General features: G+C 38.3%; 1 protein-coding gene across 1 annotated transcript in view; it reads right to left on the bottom strand.

The window, feature by feature from the left end:
* Positions 1-366: 366 nt before the first annotated feature.
* LOC124605672 (ubiquitin-conjugating enzyme E2 variant 2) overlaps positions 367-20386 on the bottom strand; it is a 61139-nt gene continuing 41119 nt past the window's right edge. Inside the window, exons 3-4 of the mRNA XM_047137521.1 lie at positions 2087-2212; positions 367-1812 (exon numbers count right to left, since the gene is read on the bottom strand). Coding sequence (XP_046993477.1) covers positions 1672-1812; positions 2087-2212 — 267 coding nt within the window. The 3' untranslated portion in view covers positions 367-1671. The remainder of the gene's footprint in view (positions 1813-2086; positions 2213-20386) is intronic.

The raw sequence follows: 20386 nt of genomic DNA, 5'->3' as shown, positions 1-20386 counted from the left end.
TACTGCTGCGCCACGACGCTGTAGAAAATTATTAATCGTCGAGAGTATTTCACCGCAACGGTTTCTTTTAACTGTCGATTTTCTCGACAACGGCTGAGAAGTGCATCTTGGTGCTTTGCCACATTACACCTCTGGCCATGAGCTTTTATTATGCGCAGTATGAATCGAATCTGAATTTCACAATTGGCGGCCTCCCCTTGTGAGTGAGAGTGTGTGTGTGTGTGTGTGTGTGTGTGTGTGTGTGTGTGATGAGTTTCACACCCTTCAAGTTATCCCTTCTTATTGTTTCTCTCCTTCTTTCATTCTGATATTTTCTTGCAAGTAATAAAACAAAGTCAGCAATCAAAAGACAAGAAAAGTTTGAAGTATTTGCACAACTAGCTTACTTTAATGCAACAACGAAAACAATTACATTACTGAACAAGCAAAGGTGACAGATCACATAATGCAACTAGCTAGCTCTCCTTGAACCTTTAAACAAAATCTTCTGCCATGCTAATTTAAAGCAATAAAGAAATTGGAGAAGATTTACAATTTTAATAAAATGTCGTCTTCAGTTATCAGACACAGACTTATTCATTATGAAAATAAGTATTGCATTTGTATGGAAAACAACATTTTTATTTTCCTTCTTCCAATAGTGATGACACTGAGAACTTCATCAATTTTCACTCTACATACAAAAACCTTGCTGAAACAAAGTAGTGGGGCCATGCAAGTGTTTATTACATTCTTTAAAAGAAATAGCACAATAACCACAGTCACAACCTATTCCAATTAAGAAAGGCTGTATTTATATTCTGCAGTGAGGAAATGAGCCTTACATATATCCGATAGAGTCCACTGGCATGCAATCATTCCTGTAACTATTACATTTCACAATTAACATAACAATTTTTGCTTTGGAGTTAAAACAATTATAGCAGCCTGGTTTTTAACTACTATGCACATGAATCTCATTTGCCAAGAGAACAAAATGGTTAAGTGTAACAGTTTAACATTGAAGTTCAAGTCCACGTTCAACATATATTTATTTTTCAGTCATAGTTCAGCTGCAAAGCAACTGGTGACAATTCCAACAAATAAATCCATTCTTACTTGGAGTATGTGTACATATTTAAGACAGAGTATCAGAAATGTTATTCATATCTAATTATAATAAATCTAAGTACTATAAAAAAGGTGTCCTGATATTGCTGCATAATCAAATATAGAAAAGTAAACACGACAAGCCAGTGTATCACATAATACTTTCAAAGACTATAAAGTTAACAGATCTCATTTCAATCTTGGACAGTAGGCCAGGCTTCACTTGCAACTGGAGACTGCGTGGGGATTTCTGAACTCTAAATGGGTTTAATCTCATTTACAGCAAAATTTAATGAGGTAAATAACACCAAGAAAAATATACGAAGGCCCAACACTTTCTTTTTTGTTTTGTTTTTTTGTTTTTTACACAGAATTACAAACTTGCTAAGAAATATCAGCATTTCACAGTGCTCGCTATTCACTTATGCAACATCTTTACAGCAGTTCACATTCAACATACTGAAATAATGTAATGCAGGTTTCTTCTGGACTGGTGTGAACATTTAATATTATTAACATCACCCTTTTCTCCTCTCCATCCACAAAATACTTGCAGTTTGCCTTCACAGCAATAGCCATTTGCTAATACGAACTGCCCTCTGGAGGCTGTGATAGCTTCATGTTTTCCTTTAGTGTCATAATCCTGCGTAGCTCTTGAAGGACAGTCTTGATTGTATAATCTCGCTGCCAGCGAGCAAGCACAGGAACTGCTCTACTGTCAACCTACAAAATTTGATGCTGCAGCTTGATAACTTGATTTGGTGAAAATGACAATAATTCAAAAATTATGAGGTCACATTACAGACAGAACAGCAAGGAAATTGGTAACCAACAAAGCAAATTAAAAAGCAACATATTTACTTTGAACTCATTCCACAGAGGCCTCAAGTTCATTCACTTTGACATTTTTCATTCACCAGCACTACATTCTATAACATCTGTCACATTAACAACTAAAAATTATGATTTATTTCATAAAAAATAAAGTGTTTCTTACCACACCATTCGTACTATTGACACAGGTCATATTTATTCTTGAAATAAACCTGGCACTAGGGCATTCGTCAGGATACCTCGCTCCACATTCAATTTTCAGGCTGTACATCCTGTTCTCATAAGGAGTCTGCAATTAAAAATATTGTATACGATTTAAAAACATAAGCAGTATTTAACATTGATGATAATAGCTGCAACAAAATTATGAGTTACAGATAGAAGAGCATGGTCTGGCATATAGTTATTTTCTATGTATAGCCTGGCCCATTCTTAATTACATTTCTTGCTGTTCACTAATAAGTAAAGTAGATACAACTCTCCCATGTCATTCCTCACACAAGTAATATTTGGACAATAGTGCTGCCATGAAAAACAAACAGTTATTAAAAACCAGAACACAGGAGTGTTGCTGAAACATAAGAGAACATACGAAAACGTCTCCCATTGTTTCTCACAGTTTACAGCAACATTTTACTGTATAAATCTACAATTTGACCTTTTCCTTAAAAGAAAGGAATGAATTACCCTATCGAGAAAGGTAATAGCAACCATATAACACAGTTTCCTTCCCGTCACACAAACCATGGACTTGCTGAGGTGGGGTGGCCTAAATGCCTCAATGATACAGATAGTCGTACCATAGGGGCAACCGCAATGGAGGGTTATCTCTGGAAAGGCCAGGCAAACATGTAGTTAATGAAGATGGGTAGCAGTGTTTTCAGTAGTTGCAGGCACTACGGTCTGGAGAATCTACTGATCAAACCTTGTAACATTAGCCAACAGGGAAACTACAGATATGATTTTTCCTGAGGACAGGCAGCTCTCGTGTATGGCTCAATGTTGATGATATCCCCTTGGGTAAAATATTCTGAGGATATCTAGGTAGGGACTACTCAGCAAGATATTGCCAACAGGAAAACAACTAGTATTCTGTGGGTCAGAGTGTGGAATTAAGTAGGCAGGTTAAAAAATTTAAAAAACCAAATGGATATGTTAAAGTTACACACAGTGGGAATTAGTGAACTCTGGTGTCAGGAAAAAAAAAGAGGACTTCTGGTCACCTGACTACAAAATCAAATAAACGCAATGTGGAAGTAGGTCTAATAACAAATAAGAAAATAAAAATCCACAGGGAATTCCATAAAAAAAAGGAAGGTAAAAAAATAGGGACTGGAGGGAAAGAGACCTGGGACACTGGAAGGTTTCAAATTGACTGTATTACAGTAAAGGAGAGATTTTGAAACCAGATTTTAAACTGTAAGACATTTCCACAGGCACATACGGATGCTGACTATAATTTATCACAACTACCAGTTCAACTATTTTAGGTTTTTTTTCCTTTCTTTTCTTTTTGACTATTATGGTACCCATTCCTTCCTTGGTCTTCCTCAACCTCTTCTCCTGACTGGCTTAAAACTTGTTATCTGGAGAGGAAATCTTTTCTCATCCAATCCTTTCTCCTATTTTATTTAGGATATGAAATAAAGTAATACTTGTTTTGTAAATAAAACTGCCTTTTTTTGGTGCCAAATATTTCTATGCTTGCTGTGGAGTATGGCCACACAAACAAAATTGAAATACAGTAAGTTATTCCTTAATTTTCTAATATTGAAATCTATCGTTCTTGTGCATCCCTTTACTGCTCTTACATAGCTCATCCCTGTTGCTTCTATGACCATTTTTGGCAGTTATTTTTAACCCACCATTCACATCTATAAGCAAGCATTGGAACTGCATTGGCTTGTAAAATTTCCATCTTGTTCCTTTCCCTTTTTTCACCTATTTATTGTTCCACATCTATTCCCAAAGAATCTTAAAAAGTCTTCATCATACTCATATATAACATCACAAAACAAGTAGTTAAAAAAGGTTGGTTTGCTCTATTATTCTACTGTTAATTACAAGTTTTGGCCTTACAGGATGTTCTCCTTTAAAACACATTGATTTTGTCTTCCTTTCTGAAAGCATCAAACTGTACGCTTTAAACCTTCTATAAGACATGTATTCCCCCTTGTAGGTCACCTACGAACAATAATTTCTTAATTAACCTGATAAAAATCTCTTTTCCATTTCCAGATGCCATCATCTGATTAAATGTTAAAAAGTGTGGGTGAAATGCTCTATCCCTGTCTAGCTCCTTTGTTTGTGGTTATAGCCCATGTTAGAGTACCATTTACATCTAAAATTACAGCCCTGTTTTTGTAGATTATTTGAAACATACACTAGGTATTGTGGGTCTCCCCTTTTCCTCATAAAACTCCTCAGTTTTCTTCTATCAACATCATCGAAGGTCTGAATAAAATCAATGACTCTTAAATGGGTTTCCCTACTACTGTATACTTCATTTTTTTATTATTTGTTAATTATAAATTCTGCATCTGTTGTCAACTTACCCCTCTGAAATCTCATTTGTTCTTCACTTAATAAACTCACAGCTATAACCATTAATCTTGTGTATACTATTCTTTCATCAGCTTTGTGTGTGGTGTCCAGTGAGCTGATTCCTTCACAGTCCTCGCAATTGTTTGCTTGTGACCATGCTTGCAGAAAAGTTCCATTTCTCCAAAACATATTAAATAAATGTTGTAGCCTTTTCTAGTAGGGTGCCTCTATATTTTAGCAGTTCAGGATTTATCCTATCTATAGCAGTAGTTTTCCTATTCTTTGTGGAGTTGAGGGCTTCTCTTGCTCATCCATACATGTTTCATCTACACATCCTATTACAACTTCATCCTACAATTTATTGGTTATGAACTGTAAGTTAAAACCCAAGAAACTGCAAAAAGGCAGGAAATTAGGGAGATGGTATGTGGATAATGCGAAAGAACCAGAGATTATTGAGGTTTAAGAGGAAGTGTTAGTCAATGTTAGACAGAAAAAGGACAAGGGAATACAGCAGAAGTCAAATTAACCATTTAAGATTGAGAGATGAAACAGTGAAGGTGGCAGAGGATGAAATAGGTAGAAAAAAAGGCCTAACAGAAATCCTTTGATAACACAGGAGAGGTTGAATTTAATGGACAAAAGGACAAAATATAAAAGTGTAGCAAATGAATCAGGTGAAATAGAATATAGGTTTATAAAAAATGACACAGGCAAAATGTACAATTTGGCTAAGAAAGAAAAGCCGTAGGGAAAATGTAAGATGGTGAAGCATGTTTAACTAGGGGGGAAGATACATACTACATACATGAAAATTAAAGAGGCCTTTGGAGAAAAGAGAAGCAACTGTATGAATATCAGGAGCTCAGATGGAAAACCAGTACTGAGCAGAGGAGGAAAAGCTGAAAGGTGGAAGAAATACACAGAAGGGCTCCATAAGAGAAAGGAACCTGAAGACAATGTTGCTGAAAGAGAAGAGGAGTTGGATGAAGAAGATACTATGGGAAGAATTAGACTGAGCACCAAGAGATCTACGTCCAAAAAAGGCCCCTAGAGAAGATGATGTTCCCTCCGCATTATTGATATCTTTGGGAGTGCCTATAATGACAAAACTATTCCACCTGGTGTGCAAAATATGAGACAACTGAAATATCCTCAGACTTAAAGAAAAATGTAATAATTTCAATTCCAAAGAAGGCTGGTGCTGACAGGTGTGAATATTAACAGACATAAGGACTGTAAATCGGCACAGGTCACACCAACATTCTAAACAGAAAAATGAGTAATTAAAGACCCCTATCACTGACATCCATTAGCAGTAGGATTTTGGAACATACACTGAGTTCGAACATTATGAATACCTTGAATGGATGTGTCTATTGTCACACTGTCAGCATGGATTCAGAAAATGCTGTTATTGTGAAACACAACTAGCTCTTTATTCACATGAAGTAATGAGTGCTATCGGCATGGAAACTCAAATTGATTCCATATTTCTAGATTTCCAAAAAGCTTTTGACATCATTCCTCTATCAAATTGCGTGTCTATTGAGTTTTATTTCAGTTGTGTTATTGGGTTTGTGATTTCCTATCAGGAAGGCCACAGTACGTAGCAATCGACTAAAATTCATTGAGTGAACCAGAAGTGATATCTGACATTCCCTCACGGAAGCATTATAGGTCCTGTGTTCTGATATAAACAATTTAGGAGACAATCTGAGCAGCCCTCTTAGATTTTTTGCAGCTGATGCTGTCAATTTACTGTGTAGTAAAGTCACTACAAGTCCAAAACTAATTTGAAAATGATGTAGGCGTGATGTGAACAGTGGCAATTATCTCTGAATAAGGAAAAGTGTGAGGTCACTTATATCAGTACTAAAACAAATCCCTTAAATTTCAGTTAAATGATAAATCACACAAATATAAGAGCTGTAAATTCAATTAAAAACCTAGAAACTACAATTGTGAACAACTCAAATTGGAATGATCACATTGATAATGTAGTGCCGAAGGCCAACCACAAAATGTATTTTATTGGCAGAACACTTAGAAGATGCAACAGGACTACAGAGACTGCCTACACCACACTTATCGTTCCTCTGCTAGGGTATTGCTGTGCTGTACGGGATCCTTACCTGAAAGGTTTGGCGGAGGACAATGAAAAAGTTCAGCTCATTTTGTATTATCACGAAATAGGGGAGAGACTGTCACAGATATGATAAGTAAACTGGAGTGGCAATAGTTAGAACAAATGCTCGTGTTGTGGGGAGAGGTTTTCATGAAATTTCAACCATCAACTTTCTCCTCTGACATACATATAGAGAAATTAGCATAATAATAAAATAAGGGAAATCAGAGCCCATATGGAAAGATTTAAGTGTTCATTTTCCCCACATGCTGTTAGAATGGAACAGCAGAGAAATAGTCTGAAGGTGATTCAAAGAACCCTGTGTCAGGAACTTAAGGGTAAATTGCAGAGTAGCCATGTAGCTGTAGAGTATCAGTTTAATTAGTCACAGTTGCTGAATACTTATACGAGTTATCTACAGATGAATGGAAAAGCAAGTAGAAGCTGATATCGCTGAAGATCAGTTTGGCTTCCGGAAAAATGTAGGAAAATGCAAGGCAATGCTGATCATACAACTTATCTTAAAACACAGGTTAAGGGAAGGCAAACCTATGTTTGTACTGGGTGTCCAACATAAAACCAGGATACTGTGTGTACCAGTAACTAATCTTTAGTTGGATTACTTGCGACATGGCCTGGATGCCCATGGCCACAACTTCCAGCATCTCTTATAAAGCAGGTAACTAAATGTCTTTAACATTACTACTATCAATTATTTTTTAATTAGTTCACCGCTCCTTGATACTCAGGCATGAGACGTACTGGTTTTATGTGGTACACCCTGTCAGAGAAAGCTTTTGTCAATGTTGAATAGATTACATTCCTTCAAACTCTGAAGGTAGAGGAGACAAAATACAGGAGCAGAAAAAATTTATACAGTTTGTACAGAAACCAGACTGCAGTCATAAGTATTAAAGGATACAAAGGCGAAGCAGTGGTTGAGATGGGAATTGGACAGAGTTGTAGTCTATCCCCAATGTCACTCAACTGGTACACCAGAGAAAAATTGGGACGAAGAAGTAAAGAAGTTCAGGGAGAGTAAATAAAATCTTTATGGCTTGCCAATGACAAAATAATTCTGTACGTCAGCAAAGGACTTGGAAGAGCAGTTGAAATGGAATGGATGGCATCTTGAAAAAAGAGAAGATCAGCAACAACAGAAGTAAAACAAGGGTAATGGCATGTAGTCAAATCAAATAAGGTGATAGAGAGAGAATTACATTAGCAAACGAGATACTAATAGTAGTACACAGGTTTTGCTCTTTAGGGAGCAAAACAACTAATGATTGTTATCACCAATCCCACACATTATTCAGTCTGTATACTGAGTAGGTGGTGAAGCAAACTAAGGAGGAACTAGTAAAGACAATAAAAAGTTTCGGGATAAGAAATTAAAACTTTGAGGTTTGACAGTAACATTGTAATCCTGCCAGAGACAGCAGAGGGCCAGGAAGATCAGACAAATGGAATTAATGCTTTGAAAAGATAACAAAAGTAACACAAGGGTAATGAGATACCAAAATTAGTGGACAAGTTTTGACATTAGAGTAATGAAAAAAGTGACAATGGCCAAAGTAGAGAAGATAGGAAATGAAGACCGCTCATAGCAAGACAAACATTTCTGGAGAAGAGAAATTTGGTAACAGTGAATATAAATTTAAATGCTACAAAGCTTTTCCTGATAACATATTTGTCTGGAGTGCAGCCTTGTATTGAAGTGAAACGTACATGATAAACAGTTCAGACAAGAAACGAATAGAAGCTTTTGAGTTGTGGTGCTACAGAAAAGCTGGTAATTACATGACCAAGTCTAATTATAGTACAAAAGTTCTGGGATGTACAATGCCAGGATTCCGGTTCAGCAAAGCTGCAGCTGCAAGATGTGCCATTGGATTATCAACTTAATTCTTGGCCACAGTTCAGCAGTGACTGTTCATTGTTGTGGACAACTGGTTGGTTGTCATACTGACATAAAAAGCAGTGCAGTGATTGCAGTAGATTTGGTATTTAACATGCTGCATTCACAGGTAGCTCTGCCTCTGACAGGGTAGGGTACGACAGTGATGACTGGAGTAGGAAGTGCTGGGTGGGTGAACTGAGCATGTCTTGCACCTAGGAGTTCTACAAGGATATGATCCATGTGGCAAGGGGTTGGGAGTGGCATAGAGATGCGACCAGGGTGTTGTGTACGTTGGGTGGTAAAGGAACATGCTTTAGGAGGAGGGGGAAGGATTTTGCATAGGATGTCCCTCATTTCAGGGCATGATGACAGATAATCAAAGCCCTTGCGAAGGATATGATTCAGTTTTTCCGGTCCACGGTGATACCTGGCGACGAGAGGGGTGCTCTGTTATGTCTGATTCTTGAAGGTGGTGAAAGGATTAGGGGTGTGTGAGGTTCACGCACAGGTAATCTGTTTGCAGGCTAGGTTTGTGGGGTAGCACCAGTCTGTGAAGGCCCTCATGAGACCTTCTGCATATTGGGCAAGGGAGTTCACGTCACTGCAGGTACACCATCCATGGATATCCAAGCTGTATATGAGCAATTTTTTGTGTGGAGGGGATGACAGCCATTTAAATGCAGGTACTGTTTGTGGTTGGTGGTTTTAGTACTGTCAGAGATGTGGATGGTGCCATCAGAGAGTAGGAGGTCAACATCCAGGAAAGTGGCATATGGAGTTGAAAAGGACCACATGAAAATGTTGGGGGAAGAGGGTGATGAGGATGTGAAGGAATGAGGACAGGTGTCTTCGCCCTGTGTCCAGATCATGAAGCTACCATCAATAAACCTTGGATGCTAGGAAGGTTAGGTCTGATACACAGACATCTACAAGTGAGGGCACTCCAGCCTTAGGGCAGAGCTCCTGTCCTCAGAACCAGCAGTGCATGGTTTTTATTTATTACATAAGTGTACTGTCTGCAAGAACGTGAAGAACTCATTTCTGATAAGAGTACAGTGGGTGGAAAAGTTAGTTCATTACACCAGAAACATATTTAGTCAATTATGACACTCTCCCTCGGCAGTTACATTACATTTTAACTCTGCAAGCCACTGCCCATGTTTGGCAGTGAATAAATATTGCTCAGATAGTCCTTGTTTCTCTTATTTTTCTTTAATGAATAATGTAAAAAACAATTATTTACCTGTACACTTCAGTCTAGACCCAAATTTATTTTATTCACATTGACATTGTGTAAGAGTAGAACTGCTCCATGACAACTAAGAATTTTCAGAAAAGACCATTTAAGTCACCAGTACCTTTTATTTAAATATTTTCCTACAACTGAGAATTTCTTTTCTAACTCTTTTGTTACTCTTGTTTGCTAAGAAATTCATTCAGGAAAGCGACATTCACCTACACTCATGATCATAAATTAAGGATAATTGCAGAATGTGGTGCCACACAATGTGGCACTACACACAACTCGTGCTAATAGCATAGGCACGTAGGGAACACACACAACACAGATCTATAAGTCCATGGTATTGGTGATAAGGTGAGAAAACTGTCCCGAAACACATGTGCTACAAAACGCCCGTTTCCTGTGCATGTACCCTGACATCAATATGGGATATGATCACCATGCACATGTACACAGGCTGCACAACGGGTTGGCATACTCTGGATCAAGTGGTCGAGCAGCTGGTGGGGTATAGCCTCACATTCTTGCACCAGTGCCTGTTGGAGCTCCTGAAGTGTCCTAGGGGTTTGAAGACATGCAGCAATATGTCGACCGAGAGCATCCCAGATGTGCTCAATGGGGTTTAGGTCTTGAGAACAGGCAAGCCACTCCATTCACCTGATATCTTCTGTTTCACGGTACTCCTCCACAATGGCAGCTCGGTGGGGCCGTGCGTCGTCATCCATCAGGAGGAAGGTGGGACCCACTGCCCCCCTGAAAAGGCGGACATACTGGTGCAAAATGACATCCCGATACACCTGACCTGTTACAGTTCCTCTGTCAAAAGACATGCAGGGGTGTACATGCACCAATCATAATCCCACCCCACACCATCAAACCATGACCTCCATAAAGGTCACTTTCAAGGACATTAAGGGGTTGGTATGTGGTTCACAACAGATGAAAACCCAGCGAGAATCACTCTTCAGACTATACCTGGACTCGCTTGTGAACATAACCTGGGACCACTGTTCCAATGACCAAGTACTGTGTTCTTGACACCAGGTTTTATGGGCTCTCCTGTGACCAGGGGTCAGTGGAATGCACCTTGCAGGTCTCTGGGTGAATAAACCATGCCTGTTCACTTGTCTGTAGACCATGTGTCTGGAGACAACTGTTCCAGTGGCTGCGGTACAGTCCCGAGCAAGGCTACCTGCAGTACTCTGTCGCCGTCTGTGGACACTGATGGTGAGATATCAGTCTTCTTGTGGTGTTGTACACTGTGGACGTCCAATGCTGTAGTGCCTGGACACGTTTCCTGTCTGCTGGAATCGTTGCCATAATCTTGAGATCATATTCTGTGGCACGACCAGCCTCCAGTCGCCCTAGTATTCTACCCCTCATAACGTCATCAATATGTGTTCTTTGAGCCATTTTCAGCACACAGTCACCATTAGCATGTCTGAAAACTTATGCACACTTACTCGCTGCACCATACGTATGTGGACTATTGCCAGCACCACCGTGCGCTGACCGCAGGTCAAATGCACCGCATTGGTCATACTCCGAGGTGATTTAAACCCGCATCCAACCACCAGTGTGTTGTTTCACCATGTATCAGCAATATCCTTAATTTATGAGCATGAGTGTATGTAATCAAAGTTTCCTTCACTTTCCCAGTGCTGAATATGTAATGTATCATGAATGTCTTTAATATGTGGAACAATTAATGAGAAATGTTTGTAGATGTAGTAATGCACTCGCACAAAAATGAGGTAAAAACAATGTTTATTTCATGAAAAATATGCATTAAACGCAAGCAATAAGATGATTTTTCACTTGTAGTTTCACAATGTGCTTACAAAGGTTACCACTTTTTCCAGATATTACAATACCTCTCAAGCAAACAATGGGAAGTCCACAATGGAGTAATAACCATTTCCCTAAAATGCTTAAGACAAATGCCGGAATATTAGCTTTGAAAAAAAGGCACTATTAGTCTAGTCAGCATCATGTAAGAGCATACATCATGTAAGAACATAGGTGTGTGTGTGTGTGTGTGTGTGTGTGTGTGTGTGTGTGTGTGTGTGTGTGTGAGTGCGCGTGAGAGTTGCACGCAGGCTTTACTCTTCCTAATCAAGAGTGTTTTCTCTCTTTTGTGTGTGCCTAACAACAACTCAGTGTTTCTGATTTTGTGTGTGTGGTCTCCTTCAATCCTGAAGTGTTTACATTCTACAAGAACTTCCCTAAACATTAAAGACTGATTTTCGATACAGAAAATGTCTGAGGGAAGTGTCTCAATCATTGTCCATAATTGTGGCACTAAGAAAATGTAGTAGATTTGAAGTTTGGCTGAACACGGTAGTGAGGGAGGTAACCTTTATGAGTCAGTTACGTAAAAAAAAGTGTATTATTGCTATGTCACTATGTTTATTTAATATAAATTATAACAAGATTCCTTAACAGTTTTTGATGTAACGGTAGCTACTCACAATCCTGTCAGAAAACATCCTTTATTACTTTACAAGATAGTGCAAGCAAGTACAAGAAGCATCATCAGCACGAACTAGAACATGGAGCAGGCAGAAGGAGGTCTAAATGTTTGCTTATGGGATTACCCAAAGGACGAGCTAACTTCACTTTCTACCAGTCAATGAAACAATTTTTCCCTGTAAATCCATATGAGGCCAAGGTCAATGCTCACAGGCGAAGTGCCTACACCTAAGGAGTAATATTACGGACTAGGTGTGAGGGATTGTAATAATGTGGTATCTCTACATCGTGAAATGCTTTTGTTTTTGTTAGCATTAATGATTTTAAAAAATATTTTAATACACACCTGTGGATCAGAAAAGGCAAAAGTATGGCTTATGTATGGCAGTCGGAACATCTGAAAGTGCATATTGCAGAATAATTCAAAAATTTTGAAAGTTATGTTCTACAAGCAATATACTGTGAAGCTGATGCAAGAAAGAGGCCGAATAATGGCAACATGATGGTTGTGACAATGGTAGTCACACATCCACATGGCGAGAGGCAGCATGTGGACAGCATGCAGAGACCAACTACACAGCGATGATTGCATGGTAGCATGTGTTTGGACATCCAAAGTTCAAGATGCTCCTGAGGTGTTGCATATTCTCTATCAATTCCATCCAGTGGTATACAACTTCTCCTTCCAGCCTGCTTGCCCCTATTTCTGCCACAACCATTAAAGCAGCTTAACCTGTCGCATGGAAACCCAAAAATACATGAGCACTAATACACAGTGGTTAAAGCAGCCCCACATGGGTTTCCACAAGCTGGCAAGTTAATAGGACCCGTTCATTCTGCTGCACCTGACAACAGTTTGTGCTATTAATCCAAGGTAGCAACATTCACTGCAGCTCAGTTATCGTAATGGTGGGAGCAGATAAAAGAACAAACCAAACCGAAAGGAGGGTATGGAGAAATTACGACTTGTGGGAATATATGTTAGTCATGAAATAGTGTTCAAGTCCAGTATGGGAAAAGTTTTCATGTGTTTATGAGGGAACTTCAAATAAATCAGAAGGTGTCTCACAAGGACTTAGTGGCTGGAAAGTGTGCGGAAATGTGTGCTACGGACTTGGAGCCATTTAGCAGTATAAAGGGAGAAGGCTTCCTGAACACAGGGCAAACACTGATTGGGAAAAAAAAGAAGGGGGGGGGGCCTTCGTGGATGTTAAAACACCATATGCAACATATGCCTTCTCCAGTGACAGCAGTTACGCAAATCTAAACATAAGTTGATAAAGCGCACTGCAAACTGCTCTCCAACATAGTGCACACAATTTACTCTGGTATCTGTCCAAGTACAGTTGATTTTTGGACAGAAAATCGTAAGAACATGCATTATATGACTGTCACAATACGCTACATAAATTCAGACTTGATGTTTGAATAAATATGTATTGATGTGCTCAGCATCTCCTGACTGCACAAAACTGCAAGATTGTTCACGAACTGCAGATGTTACTCATTGAAGACATTGCCAAAATTACATTTATTACAAAGCAGGACAGTAGTACTGTTAACAGGGTTGCCACAAGTTTACCCAAGTGGAATTCCCTGATATTTCCCTGATTTAGTATTTTTCCTTGAAAAATTTTGAGATATCAACAGTAAGTTAAGACATAAGTTGACAATCTGTCTTTGCAGCTACAGTACAAGAAACAATAATACAGACAAGGAAATATCTACAAAAAACTGGCAAGCAGATGGTGTTTCCTGATATGAGCAAAAATCTTACGTAGTAACATCAACATCTTTTGTAATGAATTGTTTTTAGATGGAGAAAGCAAGCCAAATGGTATGTGTGTTTCATTAAGACCACTGATGTTATTTTATTTCGATAAAACAAAACACACCTATGACAAAATACGCATTTCCATGGAGACGCAAGACAGATTTAAAATACTTTCACTGATTTCAGAAATAATCTCAGAAAAAAGTAGGCTTCTTTAAAGAAGTGTATAAGGCGGGGAAGAATTGTGTAAACCAACACTGTAGGTTACAGAATGTGAATTATTACTCTGCAGCAGCGTGTGCGCTGATATGAAACTTCCTGGCAGATTAAAACTGTGTGCTGGACCGAGACTCTAACTTGGGACCATTGTCTTTCACGGGCAAGTGCTCTACCAACTGAGCTACCCAAGAAATCTGTGAGTTCAGCGGTGCCCCATTCTGCTCTCTCATGATGTTTAATGACTACTGAGGCCGCTGATACGGTGTACCTGGCGATAGGCGGTAGCACAATGCACTTAATACGAAAAACATTTGTTTCTGGGGGTGTACGGATACTTTTGATCACATAGTGTTTTAGGTATTATTGTATGCAAGCTTTTGGAACAAGTGGCTCCTTCTTCTGGTATGAGGGTTGAAGGGGAAGGAAGAGGGGTGAAGGAAAAGGACTTGTGCGGTTTAGGAAAAGGGGCAGATTTGGAAAAGTTATCCAGAACCCAGGGTCATGGGAGACGTGCCATACAGGATAAGAAGAAAATACTGATTGTCAGGGGCTGCACTGAACGAGATTTGAAAACCTGAGAGCTTAATATTGGAAGATGGTGTAATATTGATATTACCCTACCCAATCCATCTTGAAGCTCTATGGTAGCGTCAAAATCACCCAGGTATTTGAATCATGTCTGGTGCAGCCCCCAATGTCAATATATATTCTTGGGGTCTTTTCCGAACTCTACCCCTTTTCCTAAACCTCACCAGTCATTTTCCTTCAGCCCTCTTCCTTCCCCTTCAAGCCTCATGATAGATGGAGCCATTGGTGTGAAAGCTTGCATACAGTAATACCTTTTATGTGTGCTCTTCTGCCGCCACTTGGAGACTAGATTTTTTTTATCCAGTTACATTATATTTTCAAAAATTGATTATTTTCATTGGTGTATCAAGAATACAGTTAGCTATAATGCATCAGAATTTACAAGAAGCTATAAACAAGAAAATGTGAATTGACATTTTGTATTCGAGTGTGCAGTTTTATGTATTGTAATTTTATGGAGAGGGTTTTTCTTTGATATGTGATATACACATCATTAATTTTAATTTGAGGACACAATTTTAGATTTTAATCTTCTCTCATGACATTTATTATTATTTATAAACCATTTTCAATTACTTGTGCTTGGTAAATTAGTGAAACACATTTTAGGAGGAACTGGTTTAATTTAAATAATTAATTTCTGAGGAATTGAGGAACATTTGGTAAATATTTAAATCTGTTCTGCAAAATGAAATATTCATTTGCTAATGATTATGATTAAGGCAATACAGAATATAAGGTGCTTAAATAAACAATATTTTGTGCTGAGTCCAACATACATTCCAGAAAGTAATTTCATTCCTGCATCTGTATACTAACAGGAGTCTCATAACTAAAGGTACAGACACATTGCATGCAAATACTTATAAAAAAGGTAACCTAAAACACACCCATAAGAACCTAATGCCTGGAAAATATGGTGAAAATGTAAAGCAAATAAAAATTCTGACACTGTGCAACCTAGTGAATGAAAACCTTCTTTCAGTTTGTTTTTAGATTAACTCAATAAAGTGACATTACAAAATAAATTTCATGTTAGCTAAAAATGCATTTGGGAAAACTACAATGACCTATTTTGGTAACTTAGAATGACTTCAGTGAACCTGGAATACATGTCATGGAAAAAGTAATTAAACTGGTATGCCTGTGGTCATATTTGGCTGAAACACATTTAAGTTACAGAAACAAGACTTCTTTAACCTTTCTTTAGTTGGCATTGCAGTATGACAGTCATCTTCAGTTTCTTCGTTGCAAAGGATCTCTATTTTCAGAGATGGATCTGTTTACCACAAAAAACATGTATTAGAGGTCACCTGATGATAGTTCAAATTGAGCATAGCCAGTACTAGTCGAAAGAGGGTGAAGTTGCAGGGAAAACTGTTCACATCTGACACTAAATAAATAAGCAAGCTTGAAAAATGCCAAACAGAAAAAAAGGGGCAAATAAAATCCACAATTTTCTGGCCTACAATATCTCAAAATGAATATATATTATACTTGGCTTGCTCATGATAGTTGGGTACAAGAGGACTTTTCATTAACTTCTGAACATTACAATGGAAGCATACAAAATAAACTGCTATGAAACGTAGCACAGCTGGAAGACAGGCACGAAAGCAAGCAAGATTCCTTTAACCTGCTGGTTACCAGGCAAGCAAGGGCAGATTGAAACTGGAACATGTACTACACCTCTCACTGCTTCACCTTTGGGGAGGGGGGGGATGAGAGCTAATAAAAAGTTGCAGCACACAGCAATAATAAATACACCATATCAGTCAACAGTTGTGACATCTTTACATTTATAGAGAGTATAATTTGTTAAGTCATGTTTCCCATGAGCAAGTGAAGGAAGGCAAGTTAGAGTAGTCTCACTTGGATTGAGAGGGAGAAAGAACGAAACGAACTAAAAGTTCAAAGGAAAATGTGACATTTATGATGCAAGGTGAGCAGATAGAGAAGATGGAATTAGTGTGGGTACACTGGAGAAGATTTTGTCATGTGAATTACTGTGCATTATAAAAGAAGAGAGTAAGGAGGAGAAGTAATACCTAATTCAGAGGCTTCGGGACATTGTATTGGAATTAGTCAAAGACAATGACAAAAAATTGGCCGAAACATACTTTAAAAACTTCTAAAGAAAAGAATAAGTTGATTAATGACTTTTTAAAGATTATTTCATAAACAACAACAAAAAACTGTTGGAACAGAATAAAAAGATTGCTAATATTGAGGAAGCGACTGTCAAATATGCTTAAAAGACATTGGAAAAATAAACAAGTACAGTTGAAAAAGTAAAATTGTGTATTATTCTTGATAAACCAATCACAAAGAGACAGTCCTCGTTCAGCAAGGAAATCAGACTGAAACACAGAAAAAGCAATAACCCCTATACAAGTAGCTTTTATAGAAGAGGCGGAGTGCAGAAAGCTGGATTCGAAATGAACCAAAATGTAACACAGTATGAGAAAGGGATTCTAAATATAATACACAATACACAATCTGCTCTATCACTTAAATGAAACACAGTTCAAGAATTTGTGGTATAGAATATAAAAGTAGCGCAGGCAAAAGTAAACAACATTCAGCCTAAAGTAAGCGAAAACATTGGACATCCTTATCTTATTGCTGAACAAGTGGAAATGATAACTGATGTAAGATTAAAAAACAATGCCTCATAGAGAAACAATTTTTCAGTAGTGAAACAAAAAAAATGTGGTCCACACGGTACTGAAACGAAGAAATTCTGCTATCTTGGAAGCAAAGTAACGCATGGCAGATGAAGAAAGGAGCACACAAAAAACAGGCTAGCACAGGGAAAGAGGGTATTTCTGGCCAACAGAAGACAGCCGACATCAACTATATGCCTTAATTTCAGGAAGAAATTTCTGAGAATATACATTTGGAGCATAGTATTGTACGGATGAGATGCATGCACTGAAGGAAAACTGCAAAAGAAAAGAACTAAAGTGTTCAAGATATGGTGCTATAGAATAATGTAAGTTATTTTGAACTGATGATATAAGAGACAAAATGGTTTTCCAGAGAATACGTAACTAAATGAATATGCGGAAAACATTAACTAGAAGAAGGTATATGATGATACGACATGTGTTAAGACATTGGTACAAGAGGGAGCAACGGAGGCAAAAGCTGCGGGTAAAGACAAGGATTGGAATATATTCAATAAATGAAGACAGTGGGTGTACATGCTACTCATAGGAGATTGGGACACGAAAGGAAGAGCCTGCAGACTATTAATGAAGGTCCAGACATATAGGGGAGAGGGTTGAAGACTTCTTAAGTAATAGAACACTATAGTTGTCCTGCAGTGCCCCAGGAAAGTGTAATAAGATCACTCATTTACAATCGGGAGGACAGAGCAAGAGCAATCTGTGACTGACTGCTGATGATGCTGTAGTACACGGGTACATTTTATTGTCGAGGGATTGTAGAAGGATGCAGGATGATTTAGAAACAATTTCTATCTGGTGTGATGAATGGCAGCTTGCTCTAAATGCAGAAAAAAATCAAGTTCATGCAGATGTGTATGAACAACAATCTTGTAATATTCAGATTCAGCATTGTGGTGTGATGCTTGACACAGTCATGTTGATTAAATATTCAGGCATAACACTGCAAAGCAATATGAAATAAACGATCATGGAAGACCACTAGTAGTGTAGGTGAATGGTCAACTTAATTTATTGGTAGGTTTCTAGGAAACTGTAGCTCACCTATAAATGGGACCACATACCGTATTTACTCGAATCTAAGCCGCACTCGAATCTAAGCCGCACCTGAAATTTGAGACTCTAAATTCAAGGGGAGAGAAAAGTTTTAGGCCGCACCTCCAAATCAAAACAAAGTTGGTCCATTATAATATGAGACACAATTTAGGTCGAATGAATGACAATACAGCTACAGTAGTTTGGTTCAAGTCGTAAGTTTAGCAGTTAAGCTTTCCCAGGTAGCCAATGCGTCAGGCGTTCCATCCGAATTTATACGGGTACCCTTTTTTTTTCACATGCTTCGTCTAATTTGAATAGATTGCTTATTTTTCTTTGATCTGATAAGTGTCGTTCTCTTTGTTATAGGTGTTTACGCCACTCTAAGCTGAAAATGGATTACTGTACTGTGTCATGCGTTGTTTGTCGCATTCTGATAATGAGTGTTTACTGCCTGTTGCCACTCGCGACATGGCTTTGTTATGTGCATGCTACCGCCGCTTACAATAAAAAAGAGAGAGAGAGAGAGAGAGAGAGAGAGAGAGAGAGAGAGAGAGAGAGAGAGAGAGAGAGAGAGAGAGGACTCGTCTCATTAGCAAAACAATGGCAACAGACTGCTATTTGTTGTTACTTACACTGCTGCTTTCTGTGATAATGATCAACAAGAACCAAATAATAGACTGCGTATGATAGAAGATGTTCTGAACAAGAGTTTAGCGAAAATTTTTCTCAGTTTGAAAATCTTTGCAGACAGAAATTAGAGTCATCTTAGATTTAAAAATGTAGTCAATCGCCGTGCTTCATTTCTGACAGTATCACTATTAGGCATAAGAATAATATGAATATAAACATGACATGATATGTCATGTTTGCTGTTGCCTCACTCTAGTTTCGTAGTTTATTAGGCAGACAGGATTTAAATGAGATAGCAGCAAACACAAAAGAATACATGGCAAAATGTTTATATTCGTATTATTCTTATGGTGAAGAGAATACTGCATGTGATTCACAATTCATAAAACTCCCTATTAGCAACCATCTCTTCTCACAGGTAGGAAAAAATTCAGAACATAGAGTTTCCCATATTGACAAACAAACATACCAAACAGTCTTGCCAGTCGGATTTTCGTAGTACACTGAAATGCTGCTACATTCGAAGATGAACAATACGAATTTTGTATTTACTTCGTTGGATAATGTATGAAAATGCAGTGGTCGAAACTCGGGGCGGAGAAAAAAGCTCGTCTTCCACCTTTTTTAAAATTTATTTACTGACGCAGAGGTTTTGGCGCCAGTAATTACCTTTGTGCCTGCAAAGCATGCCTGTGTAGCGCTACATATATTCGACAGCAGAAGTTAGCTGTGGCGGCACCTACCAACATTTTACAGAACTTCTGCTTACTTTGCACTCGATTCTAAGCCGCAGGCGGTTTTTTGGATTACAAAAACCGGAAAAAAAGTGCGGCTTATATTCGAGTAAATACAGTAGACACTACTGGTACAACCCATTTAATAGTACTGCTGGAGTATCTGGGACCCCCACCGGGTCAGATTAAAGGAAGACATTGAAACAATTAAATTCATTTCAGGGGTGTATTGCTAGATTTGTTATCAGCAGGTTCGATCAACACATTAGCACTATGGAGATGCTTTGAGAATTCAAATGGGAATCGCTGATGGAAAGACAACACTCTTTTCATGAAACACTATTGAACAAATTTTCAGAACAAGCATTAACCACTGCCAATGCACATTTTCCATAAAGATCACAAAGAGAAGATATGAGATACTAGGACTCATACAGAAGCACATAGAAAGTTGTTTTTCCCTTGCATCATTTGCATGTGCGACAGGAAAGGAAATGATTAGT

The sequence above is a fragment of the Schistocerca americana genome, chromosome 3 (assembly GCF_021461395.2).
Source record: "Schistocerca americana isolate TAMUIC-IGC-003095 chromosome 3, iqSchAmer2.1, whole genome shotgun sequence".
Taxonomy (NCBI): domain Eukaryota; kingdom Metazoa; phylum Arthropoda; class Insecta; order Orthoptera; family Acrididae; genus Schistocerca; species Schistocerca americana.
Note: the sequence above shows the minus strand (reverse complement) of the source record. Positions and strands in the feature narration are given on the sequence as shown.